Raw genomic sequence first — 24048 nt, forward strand, 5'->3', positions numbered from 1 at the left:
TGGGGTGGGGGAAGGGAGGGGACATATGTATACATACAGCTGACTCAGTTGTATAACAGAAACTAACACAACATCGTAAAGCAATTATATTCCAATAAGAAAAGAATAAATGGAAAAGGCCAACTTAAGAGATTGGGATTGACATATACATACTACAATATACAAAACAGATGACCAATAAGGACCTACTGAATAGCACAGGGAACTTTACGCAGTACTCTGTAATGGCCTGTATGGGAAAAGAACCTAAAAAAAGAGTGGATACATGAATATATATAACTGCTTGACTTGCTGTCCACCTAAAACTAACACAACATTGTAAATCAACGATATTCCCATGAAAAGTTTTTTAAAAAGCAGGGTGTCTGGTACATGGCCAGGTCTGTTTAATAAATGTATGTTGTAGAACAGATATGCAAAGGAGACGCTCTGGAAGGATGCACAGCAATCTGTCTACAATTGTGGTCTTTGGGTGAGCAGGACTATATGTGTTCTTTATGTTTCACTTCTATATGTTTCTTGATTTTTTTTTTTTTTACAATGAACATCAATAACTTTTGATATAAGGTATTTATATAAGAAAATTAAAAACAAATATACTAATATGACATTTTTCATAGCTTTAGTATTTTACCTTTTCTACTCTCAAAAATTTTCAATCAATTTTACTTATTCTTGTTAAGCACTATACTGCAACTGGTTAAAAATGGATGTTTTCAGTTTGCACTTATACTTTGTTATATGTACTTTATATAGTATTTTATACATACTGCAAATATTATTTGTAATCATGCACAATTTTTCAAAACAAATTTTTTTTTTTACTGCTAAACAATCAGGGTGCCGAGCCATGCTAAGACGCTTTAGTAATGTCCGACTCTTTGCAACCCATGGACTGTATAGCCTGCCATGCTCCTCTGTCCATTGGATTCCTCCAATGAATCCCCTATTGCAAATCATTTAGGTTTTTCCCCTCAATTTCTTTCAGTTCTGAGCGTATCTGACATTATAGGAGTACATAAAATCATGCTGGAGAGCCACATGGATGGACCTAGAGAGTGTCATACTGACTGGAGTCAGATAGAGGAGAAATATCACATGACATCCCTTATATGTGGAATCTAAAAAGAAATGATACAAATGTACTTACTTACAAAACATAGACTCATAGACTTACAGATGTATGACTGCTGGGTGGGAAAGGGATAGTTAGGGAGTTTGGGATGGACAAGTACACACTGCTACATTTAAAACAGAAAACCAACAAGGATGTACTGTATAGCATATGGAAAGCTGCTCAATGCTATGTGGCAGCCTAGACGGGAGGGGAGTTTGGGGGAGAACGGACACATGTATATGTATGGCTGAGACTCTTCCCTGTTCATTTGAAATTATCACAATGTTGTTCATCAGCTATACCTCAAAACAAAGTAAAAATGTGTGTTTTTTTTTTTTTTTTAATTGTGCTGGAGAGAACAGCCTGGAAAGAAAGGTGAAGGACAAAACTTTGGGGGAAGACTGCTCATGGGAGAGGGAAGGAGGAAACTCCTCGCAAAAGAGTTTTAGGGGCAGCAGAAACTTATTTCTGTCCTCAGTGCAGGTCAAGTGCACTGGCCTTCTGGGAACTCTCTCAAGCTCCTTCTGAATTTCACATTGAATTTGGCAACCATCTGGTACCACTGTTGCAGTTTTTTCCCCTTTCTTCCTTTTCCCTTTGCTATAAAAATTTTAATAGTCTTATTTTTTTTTTTTTTACACCACATATAAAAATTAAAGTTCATTTTAGCTCTAAGTAAGATCTAAAACAGTTCTTAGAAGAAAACATAAGAGAAAGGCTTCACAATGCTCGATTTGGCAATTATTTCTTGGGTGTGATACCAAAAGCTCAGGCAACTACAGAGAAAATAAAAACATTGGACTATATAAAAATTTAAGACTCCTGTGCATCAAAAGACACGAGAGAGTGAAAAGGCAACCTACAGAATAGGAGAAAATATTTGAATAGGATAGGAAATATAGGAATAGGAAAAATATTTATCATATATCCGATAAGGGGTTACTATCCAAAATATACAAAGTACTCCTATAACTGAACAATAAAAAATCCAAACAACCTGTTTTAAAAATGAGCAAAGGCCTTAAATAGACGCTATAAAAATTTTAATAGTCTTACTTTAACTCAGCCTCAAGGACAAGAACGGAAGGTGAAAGCACTTTAACAGAAATCTTTTCACTGGCTTCAGGCAACTGGAAAGGGAGCAAGAGACCAAGAGGTCTTTCTTTTTGCTGAAGGTAGGCAACGGGACAGGAATCATCCTAGAGAACTTGGTAGGGTGGGGGAAGTATACATGTTTTGTAAGAAAGCATCTTCTTCATGGAACAACTAGAGGCAAATGTGAATATTTTAATAGACCAATGTGCCAGGAAGATGAAGAACACGTACTCATGATGCTTTGTATGAGCAAGATTTTGGACTCAGGGAAACGAAAACCCCAGGAGAGGGTGCTTTTGTGTCTTCCCCTGGATAATGTGAGTGGTCATGAACACCATCATCACTCATTTCTGGCAAAGTCCCAGCAAGTCTGAACCCACTACTTGCAAAAATGACTTTAACATTTGTGTCTTCCCCTGGATAATGTGAGTGGTCATGAACACCATCATCACTCATTTCTGGCAAAGTCCCAGCAAGTCTGAACCCACTACTTGCAAAAATGACTTTAACAGTCTCAATGCAAACTGAAGACTCAAAGGATGTTTTCTCACTGATCCTAACTTAGGACTTGAGCTAGGGGAAAAAAAAAAAAAAAAGCCCACCTCTAATGGCTTTGCTGAAAGCTAATATAGACAAAGTGAATTATGAAGCATGATGTGTAAGAAGCAGGTAAGAAGCCTGTCCTACGAGGATGGAGCTGGTGTCTCCTCCTCCCCAGTCTAGTTCTAACTTGTTCAACCCTCTGTGTCCTTCAGCTTGGACAGCAGTTCGGTGGACATAATACAGCAGAGCTTATTTTGCCTCTGTCTTCCAATTCAATACAATAGCCTTTACTAACTCCAAAGACACGACCAGTGACAGAAAAGGGCCAAGCCATCAGTATTCATATGAGGTGACCCATGACAACACCCTCATGGCAGAAAGCAAAGAAGAACTAAAGCACCGCTTGATGAAGGTGAAAGAGGAGAGTGGAAAAGCTGGCCTAAAACTAAACATTCAAAAAACTAAGATCCCATCACTTCATGGCAGATAAATGGGGAAACAATGGAAACAGTGACAGCTTTTATTTTTGGGGCTCCAAAATCACTGAGAACGGTGACTGCAGCCATGAAATTAAAAGATGTTTGCTTCTTGGAAGAAAGGCTATGACAAACCAGACAGCATATTAAAAGGCAGAGACATTACTTTGCTGACAAAGATCTATAAAGTCAAAGCTATGATTTTTCTAGTAGTCATGTATGGATGTGAGAGCTGGATCATAAAGAAGGTTGAGTGCTGAAGAACTGATGCTTTTGAACTGTGGTGTTGGAGAAGACTCCTGAGAGTCCCTTGGACTGCAAGGAAATCAAACCAGTCAGTGCTGAAGGAAATCCACCCTGAATATTAATTGGAAGGATTAATGGTGAAGCTAAAGCTCTAATACTTTGGCTACCTGATGTGAAAAGCCAACTCATTAGAAAAGATCCTGATACTGGGAAAGACTGAAGGCAGGAGGAGAAGGCAGTGACAGATGATGAGATGCTTGGATGGCATCACAGACTCAAGGGACACGAGTTTGAGCAAACTCTGGGAGATGGTGAAGGACAGGGAAGCCTGGCATGCTGCATCCATGGGATTGCAAGAGTCGGATGTGACTGAGTGACTGAACAACAATAAATGGAAGATACAAGAAGGGAGTCCTCAGGGAAAAGTGGGATGACATGGGCCTGGCATCATCCTCGCCCTGACAGTCATGAGCTGTGTGAAAACAGGCACACAACCTCTCCTTTTGTTATGTGGAACATATTGACTGAAACCACCCACTCCAGCCAGGCACCAGTAACCATTTGCAGTATTTTATGACAGGAGGTCCTAGTAAGGAACCCGGAACTAACAAGCCACCACCAACCAAAAGAGTTTGGGGAAGGTCAAAAGGAGACACCTTGTGTCCGACGACCTCCCAGAATTCTTCTCACTGGCATCCATCTTGGCTAAGCAACACTTATGCCACTAGGAAGCACCCTGAGTCAGAATGACTGGCCAAAGACTACCCAGAAACTAATCCTATCACCATAAAACCACGTGGTAGAGCCACGTGGTAGAGCAGCTCTCCTGGGTTTCCTTACGTTGCTGCTCTACACCCAGGCGCTCCTTCCCAATAAAGTCTCTTGCTTTGTCAGCATGGGTGTCTCCTCTGACAATTCACTTCTGAGTGTTAGACAAGAGCCCATTCTCAGGTTCTAGAAGGGCTCCCCTTCCTGCAACATTTTCAGCAGTGAAGTGTCCTCATTTGTAAAATGAAGGTAGAAATTCTTAACTTGTAGGTTCTGGGAATATTAGAGGCATTGGCCAGATGCAGAGCTTGGTTCCTGGTATATAACAGATGCTCAGCAAATGACAGCTGGCGTTCTATCACCTATATCCTCATGTAGACTCATTTCTACAGTTGCACAATCAACTTGTTCCCATATTAGTATAAGAACATCTATAGTACTCAATAACATTTAAATGAATGGAAAGCAAAACAAAGTTCTCACTGCAAACCTATAGTCCACAAAGTAGAATCTTAGTGCAATCACCCTCCCAAGACATTAAGTCAAGGATGCTTTTAAAATCATTGATAGTTCTTGAGAAGATGATGGGATGGTTAAAAGTAATACAGAACATGGCCTCCATTTGGAAACTTAAACATCACTAAAGAAATACTACAAGAGTACTACCTGCTGATTTGAAGAGAACAGTAAAAAGGCCTATGAGACAAAGATTTAATAAAATACAATACCAAGGCACTGAAACAGGAGTTTCTAGTATTTCCTCTGCACTAGTTTTCACTTTATGGTAAAAAGCAGTTAACGAATACCTTCAGGTAATCTGTGAGTATAGGGAAAAGGTCACCATCTGTAGGCCCCAGGGGAGACTATCAATAGGGGAATAAAATAAAATACTAATGACTCATTCAAGGCCACACAGAACTCAGGAAAGGAAATCTAGGGATTTCCCTGGCAGTCCCATGATGACAACTATGCTTCCAAGGCAGGGAATGCAGGTTGGATCCCTGCTCAGGGAACTAAGAGCCCATATGGTCAAAAAATTAAAAAAAAAAAAAAAAAAAATCCAGAAAGAAAGCAAATCTAGTATCTGGATCAGATCAGATCAGATCAGTCGCTCAGTCGTGTCCGACTCTTTGCGACCCCATGAATCGCAGCATGCCAGGCCTCCCTGTCCATCACCAACTCCTGGAGTTCATTGAGACTCACGTCCATCGAGTCAGTATTTGGATAGAGCACCCCAAATCTAGATGCATTTTTAGACAGGAGGGCTAAGCTGGTTCCTACATAGTTCTCTGGAGCCCCTCCCCATCTCCAAGTCGGCCTGGATTGAAGCAGTACCTGCGAGTGCCCAGTAGGCGGTGCCCACACATTCATTCAGCAGGACAAAGGCCACTAGCGACATCCCTCCATTCATCATGCCCACCAGGAAGCGAGTTACTGCAAAGAACTCATATGAGGGGGAAAAGCCATTTGCGATAGCAAACAAGATGTCAAGAGCAAAACCTAGAAAGAGAAGAACAGTATGCAATAATCCAGAGGCAAAACACACTTGATGAATGCAATATATATGTTAATTTGTAAAGATAAATCTTTGTGAATTTAAATTTTCTAAGCTATGGTTTGTATTTAAATCAGTTTCTCTTAAAGATTATCAAGAAAAACTGAGGTTTTCTTTGTTACAAGTTGATTTCTGTCCTCATGTGCAGTTTTCAACTATTCCCAATAATGCTGAAAATTGAAAATTCCTAGCTCATACTCAGCTTGTCAAGTGAACTATGCTGAGTCCTGTGGAGCTCATCTGCATGAATCAACATACAAGATATAAGGAAATGGATATAAGGAATTGGACTAGCAAACCGCCTCAGTATTTGTTCTCTGTAGAAGCATGGCATGAATTGGGACCCACAGCTTGCAGAAGGCACCACTAGGAAATGCTTATAATGCAGATACCTGGCCTTTCTCAGGTGTGCTTTAAAATGCTTGGCCAGAAGCACCTGGCTTCTCACCAGTGAAATAAAAATCAGTTCTGGGTCCACACAGCAATTCCCTGAGAAACTTAAGAAAATGGTCTCCTTACTATTTCTCTGGGAACCTTAGGAAAATAACTTCTCTTATTCAGTTCATGAACACTAACAGATTACCTGTGAGATAGACTTTTTTCCTTCCGAAGCGATCAGAGAGTTGACCAAAAGTGATAACTCCCACAAACACACCACTGAAGAAAAAAGAGCTTGCTGCACTCACTTTGTAAGATCTGTTGGCAATTAAAAACCACTAGAGGAAGAAAAAAAACAAAGGGGAGACGTTTAAGTCACAGAAAAGACAGATGGATGGAGTTAGCTATTTTAAAAAAGCAAATGTACAACAAAAACTTGTATACTAGAATTTCTCCACTGCATTACCACTATTCACCAGAATTCAACAGAACATCCATCCAGGACAACACCCAAGGAGATTCTGTCTTCAGAAACCCCAGAAATTGTCATTGTAATCTGCTCCCACAGTAGTCTATAAACGTGCTGTTACAGCACTGAACACAGTACAGTATGTAATAGCTAATTACTTACCCGTCTGTTGACTATGTCCTCACTCCAAGTCCCTGCATTTTTAGTCCCTGAATACAGGAAGAGCTGTATGCCATTAGTTTCCATTTCTCTGACACCTAACATACTATATGACATATATGAGGCCAAAAATGAATGGTCCTTTTCTCCAATAAATTAATGGGCTTTAAATCCCTTGAGTATTTTCCTTGAAAAATGATCTATACAATAACAATATGATTGGGCTTCCCAGGTGGCTCACTGCTAAAGAATCCTGCAATGCAGAAGACTTGAGTTTGATCCCTAGGTCAGAAAGATTCCCCAGAGGAGGAACCGGTAACACACTCTAGTATTCTTACCTGGGAAATCCCATGGGCAGAGGAGACTGGTGGAGTCCACAGAGTCGCAAAGAGTTGGACATGACTTCGCAATTAAATAAAAACAAACCATATGATACAGTGATTCCACTTCTGAGTATACAATACAAAAGAACTGAAAGCAGGGATTCAAACAGGTATTTGTGTGCTAAGGTTCATAGCAGCATTAGTTACAACACCCAAAAGGTGGAATGAACCCTAATGTTCATTCACAGATGAACGGATAAACAAAATGTGGTATATACATCCAATGGAATATTATACAGCCTTAAAAAGGAATGAAATTCTAGCAAGCTACAACATGGATGAACTCTGACTTTATGCTAAGTGAAACAAACAGACAAAAAGAAAAAATATTGTGTGATTACATTTATGAGTGTGACACTGCAATTTATAATAAGAAATATATATTTGGTTTTTAACCATTGTTCCTATAACATAGCTCTTGAAGCCCTTGTAATTTCCTATGTAAGAATTACAGGGCTATCTTTTTTTTTTTTTTTTAAGGAGTCAGTAATTCTTTTTTTACTTCAAACAACTTCAGACAATATTTTAAAGATTTTTATACATAAGCTAACATACAGCTTATTTTTCTTCTATGAGAGAAATGTACGAACAGTACCCTTAATTATACCTCTGCAAATAGGGCATTTTCTTAGAGAAGGGGCACATTCCTGGCATACTACCAGATGACCACAAGAAATGAATACAATAGAAACTTCTTTGTCCATACACACTTTACAAGTTCTTTCTTCTTGCAGCCTTCTCAACTGCTCTTCCAGGGACAGACCTGAAACATCTGTTGGAATATACTTCATATTCTTTTCCACAAACAAGTTCTTATATAATGTAGGGTCAATTTCCTTAAGACAGTTTTTGAAGATGTTGGCAGCACTATTTCCTTTAACTAAAACGGTATCAGTCAGTTCTCTTGCTTGTAAAGGTATCTGTGTTTTTTGCTTAATAATATCATGCTCCTGTTTATTAATTACATTGGCCTTTAAAAGATTATCCAGGATAGGAAGCACACACGTCAACTGTTGAAAGAGAACCATTCTATTCCTCTGAAGTAATGACAAATCATCTGATGCTGTTTCTTCAGTTTGTCTTTCCTTCTCTTCCTCCTTTTCTTCTTCTCTTTTCTCATCTTCAGCATTAAGAAGTGCTGACACAATATCATTAACTGTTTTGTAATTCTCTCCAGTTGTTAGGATTTTACTCTGAACTGTCCGCTTTACCAGGCTTCTACTAAAGCCCATTTCCAAGGCAGCTTTAACCACAGGTGTATTCATCATGACTGCATCGTCTGAAGAACTTTCTCCAGGTCCAAAATGAACAATTGGTGGATCAGCATTTTCATCTCCAGAAGTATTTGCAGTTGACAAGAGCTGTTCAAGAAGATGAGGATATCTGGCTTGAATCTCACTAACAAACTCCTGCCCTTTCATTCGTATCAAGAACTCACACCTTGGAAACCATTTGGCGTGTTCTACCCATGGGTCATCTCCAGATTCCCAACACCTTAAGCCACCATCACAACAAAAGCACTTGACACCGTCGTTGCGACCTACATAATAGAAACCAGCACTTGCAAGCTGCTCGGGCTGAACTGATACAGTAGATGGCCAGTACATAAATGTTCTCAGGCGAGCTGCATGTGTCTGCATACTCAAATTTGAAATGCTGAACCTCAGCGTTTCCAGAGAATTTTCCAAAAATGGACAGCTGGGAAAATGTTTCTGGTGTTCTAACATGGCATCATCCTTTGGTTCCCAGTTATTTAGCGTCCCACCACAGGCAAAGCAGGCTACCCTGTCTCCAGGTCCTATATAATAAAAGCCAGCTCTTGCCAATTCTGATGGTGACAGAAAGGTTAATGGCCACATTTGATAAGTAAGAAATCTCGCTTCTTCAGTACTCATGGCATAACTGTAGGGGTTAGTCCTCAATGGGGAAAAGTCTTCGACTGCTCGAGAACTAATAGGGTTTGGTGAAAGGTTGGAATAAGAACCACTGAATGATCTACCATGTTCCAAAGTGGGTGATAATGAGTGCGTAAAACTGTTTCTTATTGGAGAAGAAGCATTCTTAGAAGTAGATTCCAGACTAGTAACAGAAACTAGATTCTGAATAAAGCTACAGCTCGGATACAGTTGTTTATGCTTCTCAATAGGATTGTCTCCTTGTTTCCAGTTATCCAGCATCAGGCCACAACAGAAGCATTTGACCTTGTCATTCACACCAGTGTAATAAAAACCAGCACGAGCAAGACTCCTTTCTGAGACAGGAACACCGGCGGGGAAAGTTGAATATGTAGACATTTGGTAGAGCTCACATGAAAAGTCGTATGTCATTTTTTGTTTGTTGCCAATCGTCCAATTTGACAAGACTGTGCTGTCTTCCATCACACTCTTGATTTTTACTTTTTGACAGCAAAAATCCTTTACATGAAATTTTTCTTCTCTTCACATTAGTTTTTTTTTTTTTTTCACCATTAAAAAAGAATCAAATGATAGGCTCCTACTTACATAAAATTCACTACACCTTCTTTACTGGATTTACATCTGAATTTACACTCAGGCAGGATGACTCTATCTCCTATTATCAAAATACTATTTAATACTCTTTAGGACTATATTAACTCAAGTACTATCTCTGTTCACTATTTGGTATAATACTAAGCAGACTGAAAGAAGTTGAGACACTTTTGAAAATATGTTTAACACTCCTTGATTTTTCAAGGAAGTTTATATTCCCAAAATTCTAAACAAAGACACAATACTTATGCCTTTAATTTGCTTTTGGTTACAAATCACATAGCCTGGATATCAAGCCAATTAATGGCCATCCTATAAGAGAAAAAAAACTATATGCAGACTTTTTTCCCTCCAAGCACTCTTAATATATTTTTTATAAAAAAAATCTTTTATTCTAGTAAACAATAAGTCTTCATATGGTCACATTATCTAAAGGCTAATTTCACATAGCTTATCATCATAGTATTTACTTAAGAAAGTTAAAGTAGCTTCAGTTAACAATTTTGGAGGATGTCAACACCTACAAGCATTGTTGAACCTATATCTGTTATACTGTGTACGATGTTAAAACTCACAAGCCACTAACTCATCTTTGTTAATACTGTCTATATTTGTTTTCATTTCCTGCAGCAGCATTATGTTGTCTTTCTTCCTAACTTTGCATACCACTTTATAATATTTGGTCAACTGAAGGTATTGCCTCCATAAACTAGTTAACCATAAGGTTTCTACAGCAGAACCTTTTTACATAACTTGTCTTTCATTTAAGAATCATGCATCTACAATATCACTCATTTTGTATTTGTATAATACAAATACATTTGTATAAATCAAGTTTATCAAGATACAGCTTGACTGTTCTAGTATTATCACAAATGCCTAACAAGATCTTATCACCAACACTGCTTATGCATAATATGCCAGTAATTAAGTCTACTAGCCTTGTTTCTGAAAACCCTTCATATTTTAAAAGTATAAGTCATACACAAAATTACACTCCGCAGAATTCAAACGATATCCCTTTATAAAGTTTCTGGGTGTCCATAATGGGATTTATTACTGCAGGGGAAAAAATGAGGGGAAAAAAGTAGATTCTTCAGGGCTGTAAATCGCGGGGCCGGCGCAGCAGACGCGGAAACTGCTCAGCCGCCCGGAGCCTCCTCAGACCCTTGAACGCGACGCCGGCAGAAGGGGGCGGCCGGGTGGCTGGGCTCCAGCGTGCCACAGGCTCCCCGCCCGCGCGAGGCCCACGCCGACAGGGCTATCTTTAAAAAAAAAAAAAACTTTTTATATGATTTTGGGGTAGAGCCAATTAACAATGTTGTGTCAATTTCAAGTGAACAGCAAAGGGACTCAGTCACACATGTACACATACCTATTCTCCCCTCCCCTCCAGGCTGTCACGTAACACTGAACAGAGCTCCACATGCTGTACAGTAGGTTCCTGTTGGTTACCCGTTTTAAATATAGCAGTGTGTACACGTCCATTCCAAACTCCCTAACTCTCCCCTCAGGGGGTATATTTTTTTATAAGATTTATTTTTCCAGTTCCTGAAAAAGCTTCAGAGCAATAAAGCTAAAACAGGTGTCTTTTATCATTTGTAACAAGCCCCTTTCAATCACACCGAGCTTATTATGTTAATGAGGTGACTTTTGGAAAGCCTCATAGATAGGGGCTGGTTGTCAGGGGAGCCAACCATGTAAAGAGGGTTGGAACTTTCAGCCCCTCCCTCCAGGCCTCTGGGCAGGGGAGAGCGATTGGAGGTTGAATCAACTGCCAATGGCCAAAGGCTTAATCAATCATGCCTTCATAATGAAGCTGCCAAAAAATCCAAAAAGATGTGGTTTGGAGAGCTTCCAGGTCACTGAACTTGTGCTGGTACTGGGAGGGCAGTTGAGCTCTGAGGGTGTGGAAGCTCTGTTCTCTTCCATCCGTCTACACCTTGCCCTGTGCACCTCTTCTACCTGGCTGTTCTGGAGTTACAGCTTTTTATAATAAATCAGTAGTCTAGTAAATAAAATGTTTGAGTTCTGGGAAATTCCCTAGCAAATTAATCCAACCAAAGGAGGAGGTAAGAGGACCCTCTGATTTACAATCAGCTTATCAGAAGCACAGGAAATAGCCTGAACTTGTGACTGGTGTCTGAAGGGGGCAGAGGGGGCAGTCCTGTGGGATGGAACCCTGACCTGTGGGACCTGATGTTAACTCAGGTAGATGGTATCAGACCTGAACCAAACTGTAGTACACCCTGCTGGTATGGCAGAACAGCCTGATGTGGGAACCCCACCCTGCCCCCTAACTCCCACCCACACGTATGTTGGCAGAAGTGTCTGAAGGGAAGTAGCTGCCAGTAGAGGAGACACTGGAGGAGTGTTTTTCCTTCACCTGGACTAATCAAATCCCCAGAGACAAAGCAGCATAGTGGTTACCAGGGGCTGGGAGAGTGAGGATTACCTGTTAGTCTGGGATAATGACAGAGTTGTTGAGGTGGATAGTGGTGATGTTTGCACAAAGATGTGAATGTATTTAATGTCCCTGGACTGTACACTTTAAAATGACACGCTTTATGCTATGTATGTTTTACCACAATAAAAAAGAATCCCTGGAGTACTGTGTGTCTTAGTTGTTCAGTCGTGTCTGACTCTTTGTGACCTATGGACTGTAGCCCCCCAGGCTCCTCTGTCCATGGGATTTCCCAGGCAAGAATACTGGAGTGGGTTGCCATTTCCTTCTCCAAGGGGTCTTCCCAACCCAGGGACTGAACCTGGGTCTCCTGCATTGCAGGCAGATTCTTTACCATTAGGGAAACTTACAAGCTCAAAGAGAAAGCAATCACCTTCTACTTAAAATGCCATTATCTTTAGACCTAGCTAGTGACGTGTTACGGTGACCTTTGCTAACAGAGATGAAAGCCAACCTGTGTCTCAGATGTGACCTCAGAGAATCAAGAGACTGCTCATCTCTCCCCTCCACAGCCCCTTTCCTGGGCTCAGCAAAGACAAGTTTAACAAAGCCCCTTCTCAAAAACTTGCATGGAGACACCCCTTACCTGTCCCTTCTCTATCCTTCAAACTGCTCCTGTCCCATGCTTTGACAATCAGTTGTTATGGCCCAAAGCACATCTAACTCCTCTCCTTCTCTTGTATTTCCTGCAAGACCAGATGGATAAAGATCTTGACAAGACATCTTTAGGCAACAACTACACACACAAACATTTAGGCACTGGAAAATAAACAAGGATGAAGCCCTCACTAATGCTGTGCTTTACTACTTCTGAGTTCTTCTGTCCTTCACATGCAGTTCTTAACAAGATTAATTAACTATTTTCCTAGCCCTTCATGGATTAGAAATAATAATCTAGGCTGCTACTGCCCTTAAAAATAGTAATCAGGCAGTTACTGCTCTTGGTGGCAGTCATAATTTAAATAAGAGAGTGATGGAAGATCTATGACCAAAAACTGAACTATACTCCAGGTTTTTTTTCATCCCAGTATTTAATAAGTACTTGATTAGTTTCTACTAGAGGTTAATAATGGAGAAGGCAATGGCACCCCACTCCAGTACTCTTACCTGGAAAATCCCATGGACAGAGGAGCCTGATAGGCTGCAGTCCATGGGGTCGCTAAAAGTCGGACACGACTGAGCGAATTCACTTTCACTTTCCACTTTCATGCATTGGAGAAGGAAATGGCAACCCACTCCAGTGTTCTTGCTTGGAGAATCCCAGGGACAGGGGAGCCTGGTGGGCTGCCGTCTATGGGGTCACAGAGAGTCGGACACGACTGAAGTGACTTAGCATAGCATAGAGGTTAATAAAACTATTGTAAACACTGGGAATACAGATGCAAATGAGCTAGACTTGGTCCCTGCCCTCATGGAGTGCAAGTTCTAGTAGAGTGAGACATTAAACAAGTAAACATATAGGGATAGGCTGGAAGAAAATCTCTTTAAATAAGGTATCCAGGAAGGCTTCTCTGGGGAGGTGACATTTGTGACCTGGATGATGAGGAAGTGATCAATACCAAAAAGCTGTTTGGGGAACATGAAGATAAGTGCAATGGCCATAAGGTCCTTGAAGACATGTCAGAGTGCCTTTTGCAGGGTGGGATGTAATGAGACCAAAGAGCTGTGCAGGCATCAGGTCATGCAGGCCCTTGAGTCACAGTAAAGAGCTGGGATTTAATCCAGGGCACAGGGAAGACGTTGCACTCCTGGAGTTACATTTCTAAAGCTCAGCATTCACGCTTAGAGAATACAATACGACAGGGAAAAGTGGGAGCAGGGAACCTCCTACAATAGTCCAGGAGATGATGTGGCTTGATGAAAGCAAGAATGATGGAATTACATGAATCACGTGAACATGGAGGGATCTTGAAGGCAGAACTAGCAGGACTTGTTGATGAGTGAGATGTGGAGCGGGGACGAGAGAAAGGGAGAGTGAAGGATTTAACCCAGGTTTTTAACTTTAGCCATTCAGGAGATGGTGGTGACATTTTTTTCATTTTTATCTTTTTATATTGAGGATATATATTTTTTAAATTGGAGGACAACTGCTTTACAATGCTGGGTTAGTTTCTACTGTACAACAATGTGAATCAGCTGTAAGTGCACATATATCCCCTCTCTCTCGAGCCTCCCTCCACTCCCATCCCCCCGCCCCAGGTGGTCACGGAGCACGGAGCTGAGCTCCCTGTGTTACACAGAGCTTCTCACTAGATGTGTGTTGCACACCTGGCAGTGGATGCACGTCGGCGCTACCCTCTCAGTTCGTCCCACCCTCTCCCTCCCCGACTATGCCCACAAGTCCGTTGTCTACATCTGTGTCTCTTTTCCTGTCCCACAGAGGTTCATCAGTACCAAATGTATGTGTTAATATACAATATTTGTTTTTCTCTGACCTACTCCACTCTGTATAACAGGGTCTAGGTTCATCCACATCACTAATAAATGACCCAACTCATTTCTTTTATGGCTGAGTAATATTCCATTGTATATACGTGGTGGTGACATTTTGAGGTAGAGGAAGCTGCAAAAGGGTTATCAGGTACATAGTGGGAAAGTAAGAGTTCTGTTTAGACACATTTTGAGGATGAGATGGAGACTGAGATGCCTATAAAAACATTCATACTGAAATGCTCATCAAGCATTTGGATGTGTCTTGAGCTCAAGGGAGAGGAAATGAGAGCTTATGAAAATAGAGATGAAGGAGGAGGCTCAGGAGCCCAGTACACGTCCACATTTGGTGGCTGAGTAGAAGAGAACTAAAACTCACTACTAGTAGGGGTCAGTGGAGAAGGCAATGGCAGCCCACTGCAGTACTCTTGCCTGGAAAATCCCACGGATGGAGGAGCCTGGTCGGCTTCAGTCCATGGGGTCACTAAGAGTCGGACACGACTGAGCAAATTCACTTTCATTCTTCACTTTCATGCATTGGAGAAGGAAATGGAAACCCACTCCAGTGTTCTTGCCTGGAGAATCACAGGGACGGGGGAGCCTGGTGGGCTGCCGTCTATGGGGTCACACAGAGTCGGACACGACTGAAGTGACGCAGCAGCAGCAGCAGCAGCAGCAGTAGGGGGTCAGAGAGAGCAAGAAACAGAGGGGAGGGTGGTGTCACAATCACTACAAGAAGAGACGTGACTGAAGGAGGAAGGGGGTAATCAAGTATATCCAATGTTGCTTTAGAGGTCAAGTTAAGATGAGGACAGGGGTGTGCAGTTATATTTGGAAACAAAATGGACACTTCAAGAACAGCGATTTCAGTAGAGTGCTAAGGGCAGCAGGGTTGGAGAAGGTTGAAGAACTAGACAAGTTTAAGGAACTGCAGGCAGCAGATGTACACAGAATGGGTTCCATGAGTTTTGCTGTGAAGAAGAGTAAGGAAACAGGACAGTATTTGGACAGGTAGATGGGGGTCAGAGATAACTGGTGTATTTTTTGACATGTATATGCATTAATGAGAGACAGTAGCGAAGATATCCTTGTAGGAGAAAAGTACTTGGAAAAGCAAGAAAGAAAGGGCTTGAAGGTACAAAGTAGAGAGGGTATACTCAGTCACATCTGACTCTTTGTGACCCCATGGACTATAGCCCACTAGTCTCCTCTGTCCGTGGGATTCTCCAGGCATGAATACTGGAGTGGGTTGCCATGCCCTCCTCCAGGGATCTTCCAGACTCAGGGACGGAACCCACATCTCTTCATGTCTCCTGCACTGGCAGACAGGTTCTTTACCACTGGCGCCACCTTCAGGAGAAACAAACCAGGAAAAGCAAGAAGGAAGGGTCTTGATGGCACAAAGTAGAGAAGGGAGCCTTTCACAGACGGGAGGAACTTCCAATGCAAATGGGAGGAAGACAGAACGTGGATTCAGAAGCAGGCAGTAAAGGGACCTTGCTGGATTGCTTCAGTTCTTTTTCACTGAAATATCAAGTGAGGTTGACGGCTGAAGGGAGTGTGAGCGGAGGGGGAGCTTAAAGTTTAAGGAGGAAGAAGGCAGGCCCTTCTCAGAAGGGGACATGGCCCATTCAAAGGAAATGTCACAGGGCACGGTGAATGCACACTCGAGTTCTAGGCGGGGAGGAGTCAAGGGGTTTCCCAGAAGTATTACACAGGGAACGAGGCACCAGGAAGTTGTGGGGATTTGCAAAGGACTGTTTACTATAATAACAAAATCTATGCTGAGAAAAGGAGAAAAGGAAGACATAGCGGGATGGTGGGTGGTGAAATAATGTCCCACCTTCAGGAAATCCCCTACTTCTTTAATTCCTCTGTACTTTCCATTCTTGCTCTTACTGAACTTTGATTGTCCACAGAGGAAATTCACCCACTGAACCAGGTCCCTCTCAACTGGAGGCTGCTTTTCCTTTTTACCCAAGGACCTGAGAACCTGAGGTATGAGCAGATAACCAAACTCCAAAATTATCAGCTTGTCTGAAGACCACATCATTAGACTGTGTAACCTACTAGCTTTTGGGGGCACAGAATCTAGCCTGTTTTGAAACAGCCATTCTTCTTTTCTTTCACAGGAAGAGAATGCTTAGCTGGGCATATGGCTCCCCAGAAGAAAGGCTAAATTTCCCAATCTCCCTGACAATCAGGATGGCCACACTATCAAGTTCTGCACAATAAACATAATTGGAAGCATCACGTCGCTGTGTCCAGGAAATGGTCTCAAGAGATGGCTGATCTATCCTCTGTCTCTTCTTTATTTCCACTAATCTACTTAGAATGTCTATTTGAAAGCTAGATCTCTTAAAAAAAAAAAAAAGAGGAGAGTTACCATATTATCCCCGGAGAAGGCAATGGCACCCCACTCCAGTACTCTTGCCTGGAAAATCCCATGGACGGAGGAGCCTGGTGGGCTGCAGTCCATGCTAAGGGTCGGACACGACTGAGCCACTGAGTGACTTCACTTTTCACTTTCATGCATTGGAGAAAGAAATGGCAACCCACTCCAGTGTTCTTGCCTAGAGAATTCCAGGGACGGGGGAGCCTGGTGGGCTGCTGTCTATGGGGTCACACAGAGTCGGACACGACTAAAGTGACTTAGCAGCAGCAGCAACCATATTATTTCACAATCCCACTCGTGGGTATATATCTGGAGAAAACCATAATTTGAAGACACATGTACCCCAGTGTTCACTGCAGCACTATTTACAATAACCAAGACATGGAAGCAACCTAAATGTCCATTGACAGATGAATAGATAAAGGAGATGTGTTATATAAATACAATGGAATATTACTCAACCATAAGAAAGAATGAAATAATGTCATTTGCAGCAACATGGATGGACCCAGAGATGATCATACCAAGTGAAGTCAAACAGAGAAAGACAAATGCCATATGATGTCACTTATATGTGGAATCTAAAAAAAAAAAAAAAGATACAAATGAACTTATTTACAGAACAGAAATAGATCCACATACATAGAAAACAAACTTATGGTTACCAAAGGGGAAGAAGAAGTGTTAGTCACTCAATCGTATACAAATCTTTGTGACTCCATGGATTGTAGCCCGCCAGGCTCCTCTGTTCATGGGATTTTCCAGGCAAAAATACTGGAGTAGGTTGCCATGACCTTTTCCAGGGGATCTTTCTGAACCAGGGATAAAACCCGGGTCTCCCACATTGCAGGCAGATTCTTTACTGTTTGAGCTGCCAGGGAAGGGGGAGGGATAAATTAGGAAGATGGGATTAACATATATACACTACTGTATATGAAACAGATAACCAACAAGGACCCACTGTATAACACAGGGAATGCTACTCAACATTTTGTTATAAGGGAAAATAATCTAAAAAAGATCTTCCCAACCTGGAGATCAAACCCATGTCTCTTATGCCTCCTACACTGGCAGGGGGTTCTTTACCACTAGCACCACCTAGAAAGCCCATATATATGTGTGTATATATAAAACTGAATCACTGTGCGGTATTCCTGAAACTAACACAACAGTGTAAATCAACTATAATTAAAAAATTAAAAATTAAAAAGGTAACGTGTGTATGCAAAAAAGAAGAAAAAGAAAAGAAAGCGGGCGCTCTACCTGAATCCATGATGAAGAGGGTCACATGTTAGTGATGGTGAGGTCAAAAGCTGAACCCCTGACATCACTGTGGTAGAGCTGAGGCACTGCATGTTTTTAAGCTTTCCAGATGATTCTCACAGGCAATTGGGTTAAGAATCCCCTAACCCACTCATCTGGACCATGTCATCCTCAACAACAGCATCACCCCTATAAACTCTTGGTTATGCACATTCCAGTCTCAGACCACCTTTCCCCAGACTTCCACCCACTTCCTCCAGTGCCCCTACTCCAAGCATTCTTCAACCTCTTCAAGACCTCCAGTTAACCAAGTACTTCAGGAAGCACGGCCTGAGTGATCAAAAAAAAATGAAGTGATGTTAAGAAACTCTGATTTAAGGATCTGTAAGGAATGAGTAAATACATTTTAAAGCTTCACACAAAATGACTACAAGTTTTGGAATTTGAAGGAGAAATTCTGTTTTGTGAAAAATTAATTTATTTTGGATGTATGGACAATCGTTCTGTGATAGAATTCTCAACTTACAAGGAATGCATAGGGGGACAATTTTCAGGTTGAAAAATGAATCAAATATTAAATATTAGCTTGGTTTATTAGAGAAGAAAGGGCTGTATGTGTCACAGGCTATATCCCTTCTCTTACAACAGCCAATAAAAAACAAGTGCAACCAGGTCTTGTTAACACCCTGGTGTTCAAACACGTGCTTTTATGTCTTTCAGATGCTTGGTGTTTGTTTTGGTGCTTTCATGCCTTTAAAATCTGGCCTGCAAGTTTAGCTTTGATTATCCTGGACTTCAATTCTGCTGTTCTGTTTATATGGCCAAGAGGTTCAGACTTGCATTGATCAGTTTTGCACTAAATCAATAAGGAAAGACCAACATGACTGCTCCATCACCAACTATTCTGTGAACCATATTTGCAGAACTTCTCAAACTCATCAAAAAGGCTGTAATACTAACCTTCCAGCCACCAGACAGCTATCAGATTGGATGGCAGTTTTAGGAAGACATGGCCCAAGGGATGTTTCACCAGGAAATTTCAAATTCTAATTCTCAGCCTGCTAGTTCTAAGTGTCAAAGTAATTTCTAGTAATTTTTCTTCAGGTTAATGCCAGCTGGACTAATGCATCTTCCTACATCTCTGGAAAACAGTTAGGAACCTATAGAAAAATTGAAAAGCACTGCCCGATTTTTAAAAAGCAAATTAGAGAATGTGACGACTGGAACCTGGAAGACCCACTGACAAATCTAGGTGAACTAGGGATGGCCGACTCGGGAATGCCAAGGCACATACTTAGGATAGTGTGTTTACAAGTCAGTTTCCCACACTCCCTGTCCCCTGAACTTACGCAATTTTGGTTTGAATGTTTTGTCCTGTTTTCAATATTAAAACCTTTCCAAATATAGTTTACATGCTTATCACATACCTACTATATAATCTAAAGAGTTTTATTTTGTCAAAGTGCAGACAAAATACACTGGGAGAGTGATCCTCACAGCATTTGAGAAAATTTATCAGGAGATGACCTATTTTTCCAGTTTTATTTATTTGTTTATTTATTTTCGGCTGTGCTGGGTCTGTGTTGCTGAGCAGTCTTTCTCTAGCTGTGGAGAGCGGGGGCACCTTTTAGCTGTGATGCTTGCTTTCTCGTTGCACTGGCTTCTCTTGCGGAGCACAGGCTCTGGCATGCTCGGGCTTCAGTAGTTGCAGTAGCAGGCCCAGCAGTTGCTCCCGGGCTCTAGAGCACAGGCTCAGTGGTTGTGGCACACGGGCTTACCTGCTCTATGGCATGCAGGATCTTCCCAGATCAGGGCTTGAACCCATGTTTCCTACACTGGCAGGCGGATTCTTTACCACCGACCAAAGAGGTCACCCACCAAGTTAGACTAAATTACTAGGTTATTTTCTTGCCCTTTGGTCAATACTTAGTACCAAGGCAAAACCCAAACCAGGGTATCAGAAACTAAACTATAAGAAACCTAAATATGATGACTGTGACATTCTTGAAAAATGTGTTCTTTATGAGGCTTTAAATTTTAAAAATCATAAATTTATAAGTCACTCAAACCCTTAATTGGCTAGAGATTATAAGTGATGACTCTCCTCTCATTTTTAATGACAAGCCAAATTCTAAAGCTACAGAATATTCCTTTCTATACTAATTCATTTCAAATTGAAAAATCACTTGCAAATTGAAAAGGCAGGAAATCTACTTTTCTTTTATCATACAGAAAAGGAAGAATGTAAAATTAAGATATTTTCAGTTCATCAGTTTGACCTATCTATTTTTATTTCATAACCAACATCTGTATTTCTGTTCATATGCTTACCACCATCACTATATTGAGTTAAGTTAATAACACTGTATTTTCAAAAAGGATTTAAGGGGCCTGGCATTAACAGCACTGGTACAATCATTCACTCATCTAAAGAAAGCAGACCTGAGAGAAAATTGGGCACAATTGGGAATAGGCACCAACAGCAGGTGCCTTGAAAGGAACAAAAATATGGTAAATATGGGTTTGAGTATGGGGCCAGGTGGCATGCAAGGCCTTCCAGCTCTCAAAGAGGGTAAAAAGGCAGGAAAACAGAAGTGAAGAGTTGAGACAGTAACCACTGAATGGGTATTAAGGAAGCATCTGGGAGGTTTTTTGTTTAATATTAGGATTCTTACTGATTAGAGACTGAGAATGGCACCTTTCAAAAAGGGATAAAGTATAAGTGTATGTCAAGAAAAGTTGAACTAATATTTACATACAGAGTGGATAAATGGTGAGGTCCTACTGTATACGGCACAGGGAACTATATTCAATATCCTGTGAAAAACCATAATGGAAAAGAATGTAAAGGAGAATATGTATATTCTCCTTCATATTGAATCACTTTGCTGTACAGCTGAAATTAACACAACTTTGTAAATCAACTATATTTCAAGAAAATAATTTTTTTAATTGATTTGGCTGCACTTCAAAGAATGGAAGAATGATAGTAAGCATAGGTATGGAAAGACCTGTCAAGTCACTGCAGTGGTCTAGGCCAGTCTGGACAAGGTGGAGACCTCAGAGAAGGGAACAGATTCAAGCTGGAAATACTTAGGCTGACTCATCCACGAACAAGTATTATCTGATACCATTAGCATGGATGAGATCAACCTCAAACTGAATGGAACTAGAGATAAGTTTTAAAGGTGGTAACAAAATATGTTTTAAGAAATTCCCTTGAAATCATCAAACCTTATGCCTTAAGGGACCATCACAAAGCAAATCAATCGTGTTTTTTTGACATGGCAGAAATATAATTGCAAAAACTAAATTATTGCTTTAAAATGGATTGCATGCTTACATAATCCTAAAAACAAAATTAATATCTGAGTAATAAAAATATATATCAAAGACATGTCACAGACATACAGATCAATGGAACAGAATGACACCCCAGAAATAAATCCACATGTATATGGTCAGGTAATTTACAAAAAAGGAACCAAGAATGTTTTATGCGGAAAGGACAGTCTCTTCCATAAATGATGTTGAGAAAACCAGATACAAAAGAATGAAACTGGACCTCTATCTTACAACATATACAAAGATTAAAAAAAAAAATCAAAACAGATTAAAGACTTGAACACAAGACCTGAAACCATAGAACTCTTAGAAGAAAACAGGGTTAATAAGCTCCTGGACATTGATCTTGGTGATGATTTTTTGGATTTGACACCAAAAGCAAAAGTAACCAAAGTAAAAATAAACAAGTTGGACTATATCAAACCAAAAAACTGCTGCATAGCAAAGGAAACAATCAACAAAATGAAAAGCAACGTACTGGACAGGAGAAATTATTTGCAAAGCATATATCTGATAAAGGGTTAATATCCAGAATATATAATAACTCATACAACCTAATAGCAAAACCCCCAAACAATCCAATTAAAAACTGGGCAGACAATCTGCCAAATTTCCAAAGAAGACAGATAGACGGCCAATGGGTATATTAAAAGGTGCTCAGCATCACTAATCATCAGAGAAACGCAAATCAAACCACAATGAGCTATCATCTTATACCTGTTGGAAAGGCTGTTATCAAAAGGACAAGAAACAAGTGCTGGTGAGGATGTGAAGAAAAGGGAGCCCTTATGCACTGTTGGTGGGAATGTAAACTGGTACAGTCACTGTGGAGAACAGTATGGTGGTTCTTCAAAAAATTAAAATCAGAACTGCCATATGACCCAGTAATTCTACTTCTAAGTATTTTTCTGAAGAAAGTGAAAACACTAGCTAGAAATCCCACGGAGAGAGGAGCCTGGCAGGCTACGGTCCATGGGGTCACAAGAGTCAGACACGACTTAGTGACTAAACCACCACCAACTAGAAATGACACAGGCACCCTCATATTCACTGTAGCATTATTATAATAGCTAAGGTATGGAAACAACCTAATATTCATCAATAAAGAAAATCTGAGATATATATATGTGTGTGTGTGTGTGTGAATATTATTTAGTTACGAGAAAGAAGGAAATTCTGCTATTTGCAACAACAGGATGGGACCTGAAGGTGTTATGCTAAGTGAAGTAAGTCAGACAGAAAAAGACAGATAGACAAATACTGTATGATCTCATTTATATGAAGACTCTAAAACAGAAAAAAAGCTCATAGGTACAGAGATCAAATTAGTGGTTGCAGAGAGGGCAGAGGAGGGGGGTACAAAATGCGTGAAGGGAGTCAAAACGCTCAAACTTCCAGTTATAAAATAGGTAAGTCATTGGACTTACTAATATAATATAATCATGTAATATACAGCATGATGTCTATAGTTAATGCTAGACAGCATATTTGAAAGTTGCTGAGAACAGATCTTAAAAATTCTCATCACAAGAAACAAATTTTTTTATAACTATATATGGTGAGGGATGCAAGCTAGACTTATTGTGGTTGTCTTTTCACAATATTATTGCACAAATATTGAATCATTACATTCTACACTTGAAACTACTATAATGTTGAAGGTCAATTATACCTCAATTAAAAAAAGATGTATCAAATAGGGGTATGCTGCTTACAACTAGATAATGAGTAACCATCCAACTTCTATATAATATTCTCCTCTAATCTCAAATAACCACCTTTTAAAATAGGTGTTTGCTATTTCCATTTTATAGATGACCCAACTGCAGCTCAGACACAATCTTATTAGAGAGGGCAATGGATTATGGTCCTAATGCCAAGACATCTGCCTCAAAATCTTCCTTGAGCATTATATGCTCAAATTACTTACAAGTTTTAGAATTCTGGAGCTAACTAGTGATAAAATGGTGTATTTGAGCGTGTTAAACGACAAGCACAGAGATTACAACATGCTGGGTGAAAGCTATTTTTTAGCATGTGTTCCACTCAGGAAACTATGGAAAAAATGAACTGATCATTAGAAGGAATACTAGAAATAAGCAGGTCATTGTGGCTTAGGGTAACAGCACCAGGGGCTGGCAGAAAGGAGAGGGAAAAGGTAGAAAAGGAAGATGGCATGTCAAATTTGGAGTGGAGGTTCTGTGGCCTGGCTACTTGGGAAATGATAAGAAGGCTGGGAGTGAGGAGATAGGAATAACTCGTTTTAAAATCAACTTCCAAGTTGGTTTTGTTTATTCATTTATTTTTTTAAGAGTAGATTTAGCTCGTTCTATAGTGCATGTTTTAAATACAGATCCTTAATAAAATTTCTCACTTTTAACTGAACTTTTATCCTTTACACACTGTCTGACATCCTGGTATAGCCTCAGGGATACAAACAAACCATCCCCAG

General features: G+C 40.4%; 2 protein-coding genes across 6 annotated transcripts in view; both read right to left on the reverse strand.

Annotated features, from left to right (window-relative positions):
• The window catches only part of SLC22A15 (solute carrier family 22 member 15), a 105470-nt gene that overhangs the window by 43809 nt on the left and 37613 nt on the right, over positions 1-24048 (reverse strand). For all 5 annotated transcript variants that reach the window (XR_009735047.1, XM_061410153.1, XM_061410169.1 and 2 more), the window contains exons 3-4: positions 6384-6516; positions 5581-5745 (exon numbers count right to left, since the gene is read on the reverse strand). Coding sequence is in view for 4 of the 5 variants with exons in the window: in XM_061410153.1 (XP_061266137.1) it covers positions 5581-5745; positions 6384-6516 (298 nt within the window). In the remaining variant the exon portion in view is untranslated. The remainder of the gene's footprint in view (positions 1-5580; positions 5746-6383; positions 6517-24048) is intronic.
• On the reverse strand, positions 6533-10497 carry LOC133243344 (baculoviral IAP repeat-containing protein 2-like). Its single transcript, XM_061410143.1, has one exon. The coding sequence runs from the start codon at positions 9565-9567 to the stop codon at positions 7759-7761; it is 1809 nt and encodes a 602-aa protein (XP_061266127.1). The 5' UTR covers positions 9568-10497; the 3' UTR covers positions 6533-7758.

The sequence above is a fragment of the Bos javanicus genome, chromosome 3 (assembly GCF_032452875.1).
Source record: "Bos javanicus breed banteng chromosome 3, ARS-OSU_banteng_1.0, whole genome shotgun sequence".
In the NCBI taxonomy this organism is placed as follows: Eukaryota; Metazoa; Chordata; class Mammalia; order Artiodactyla; family Bovidae; genus Bos; species Bos javanicus.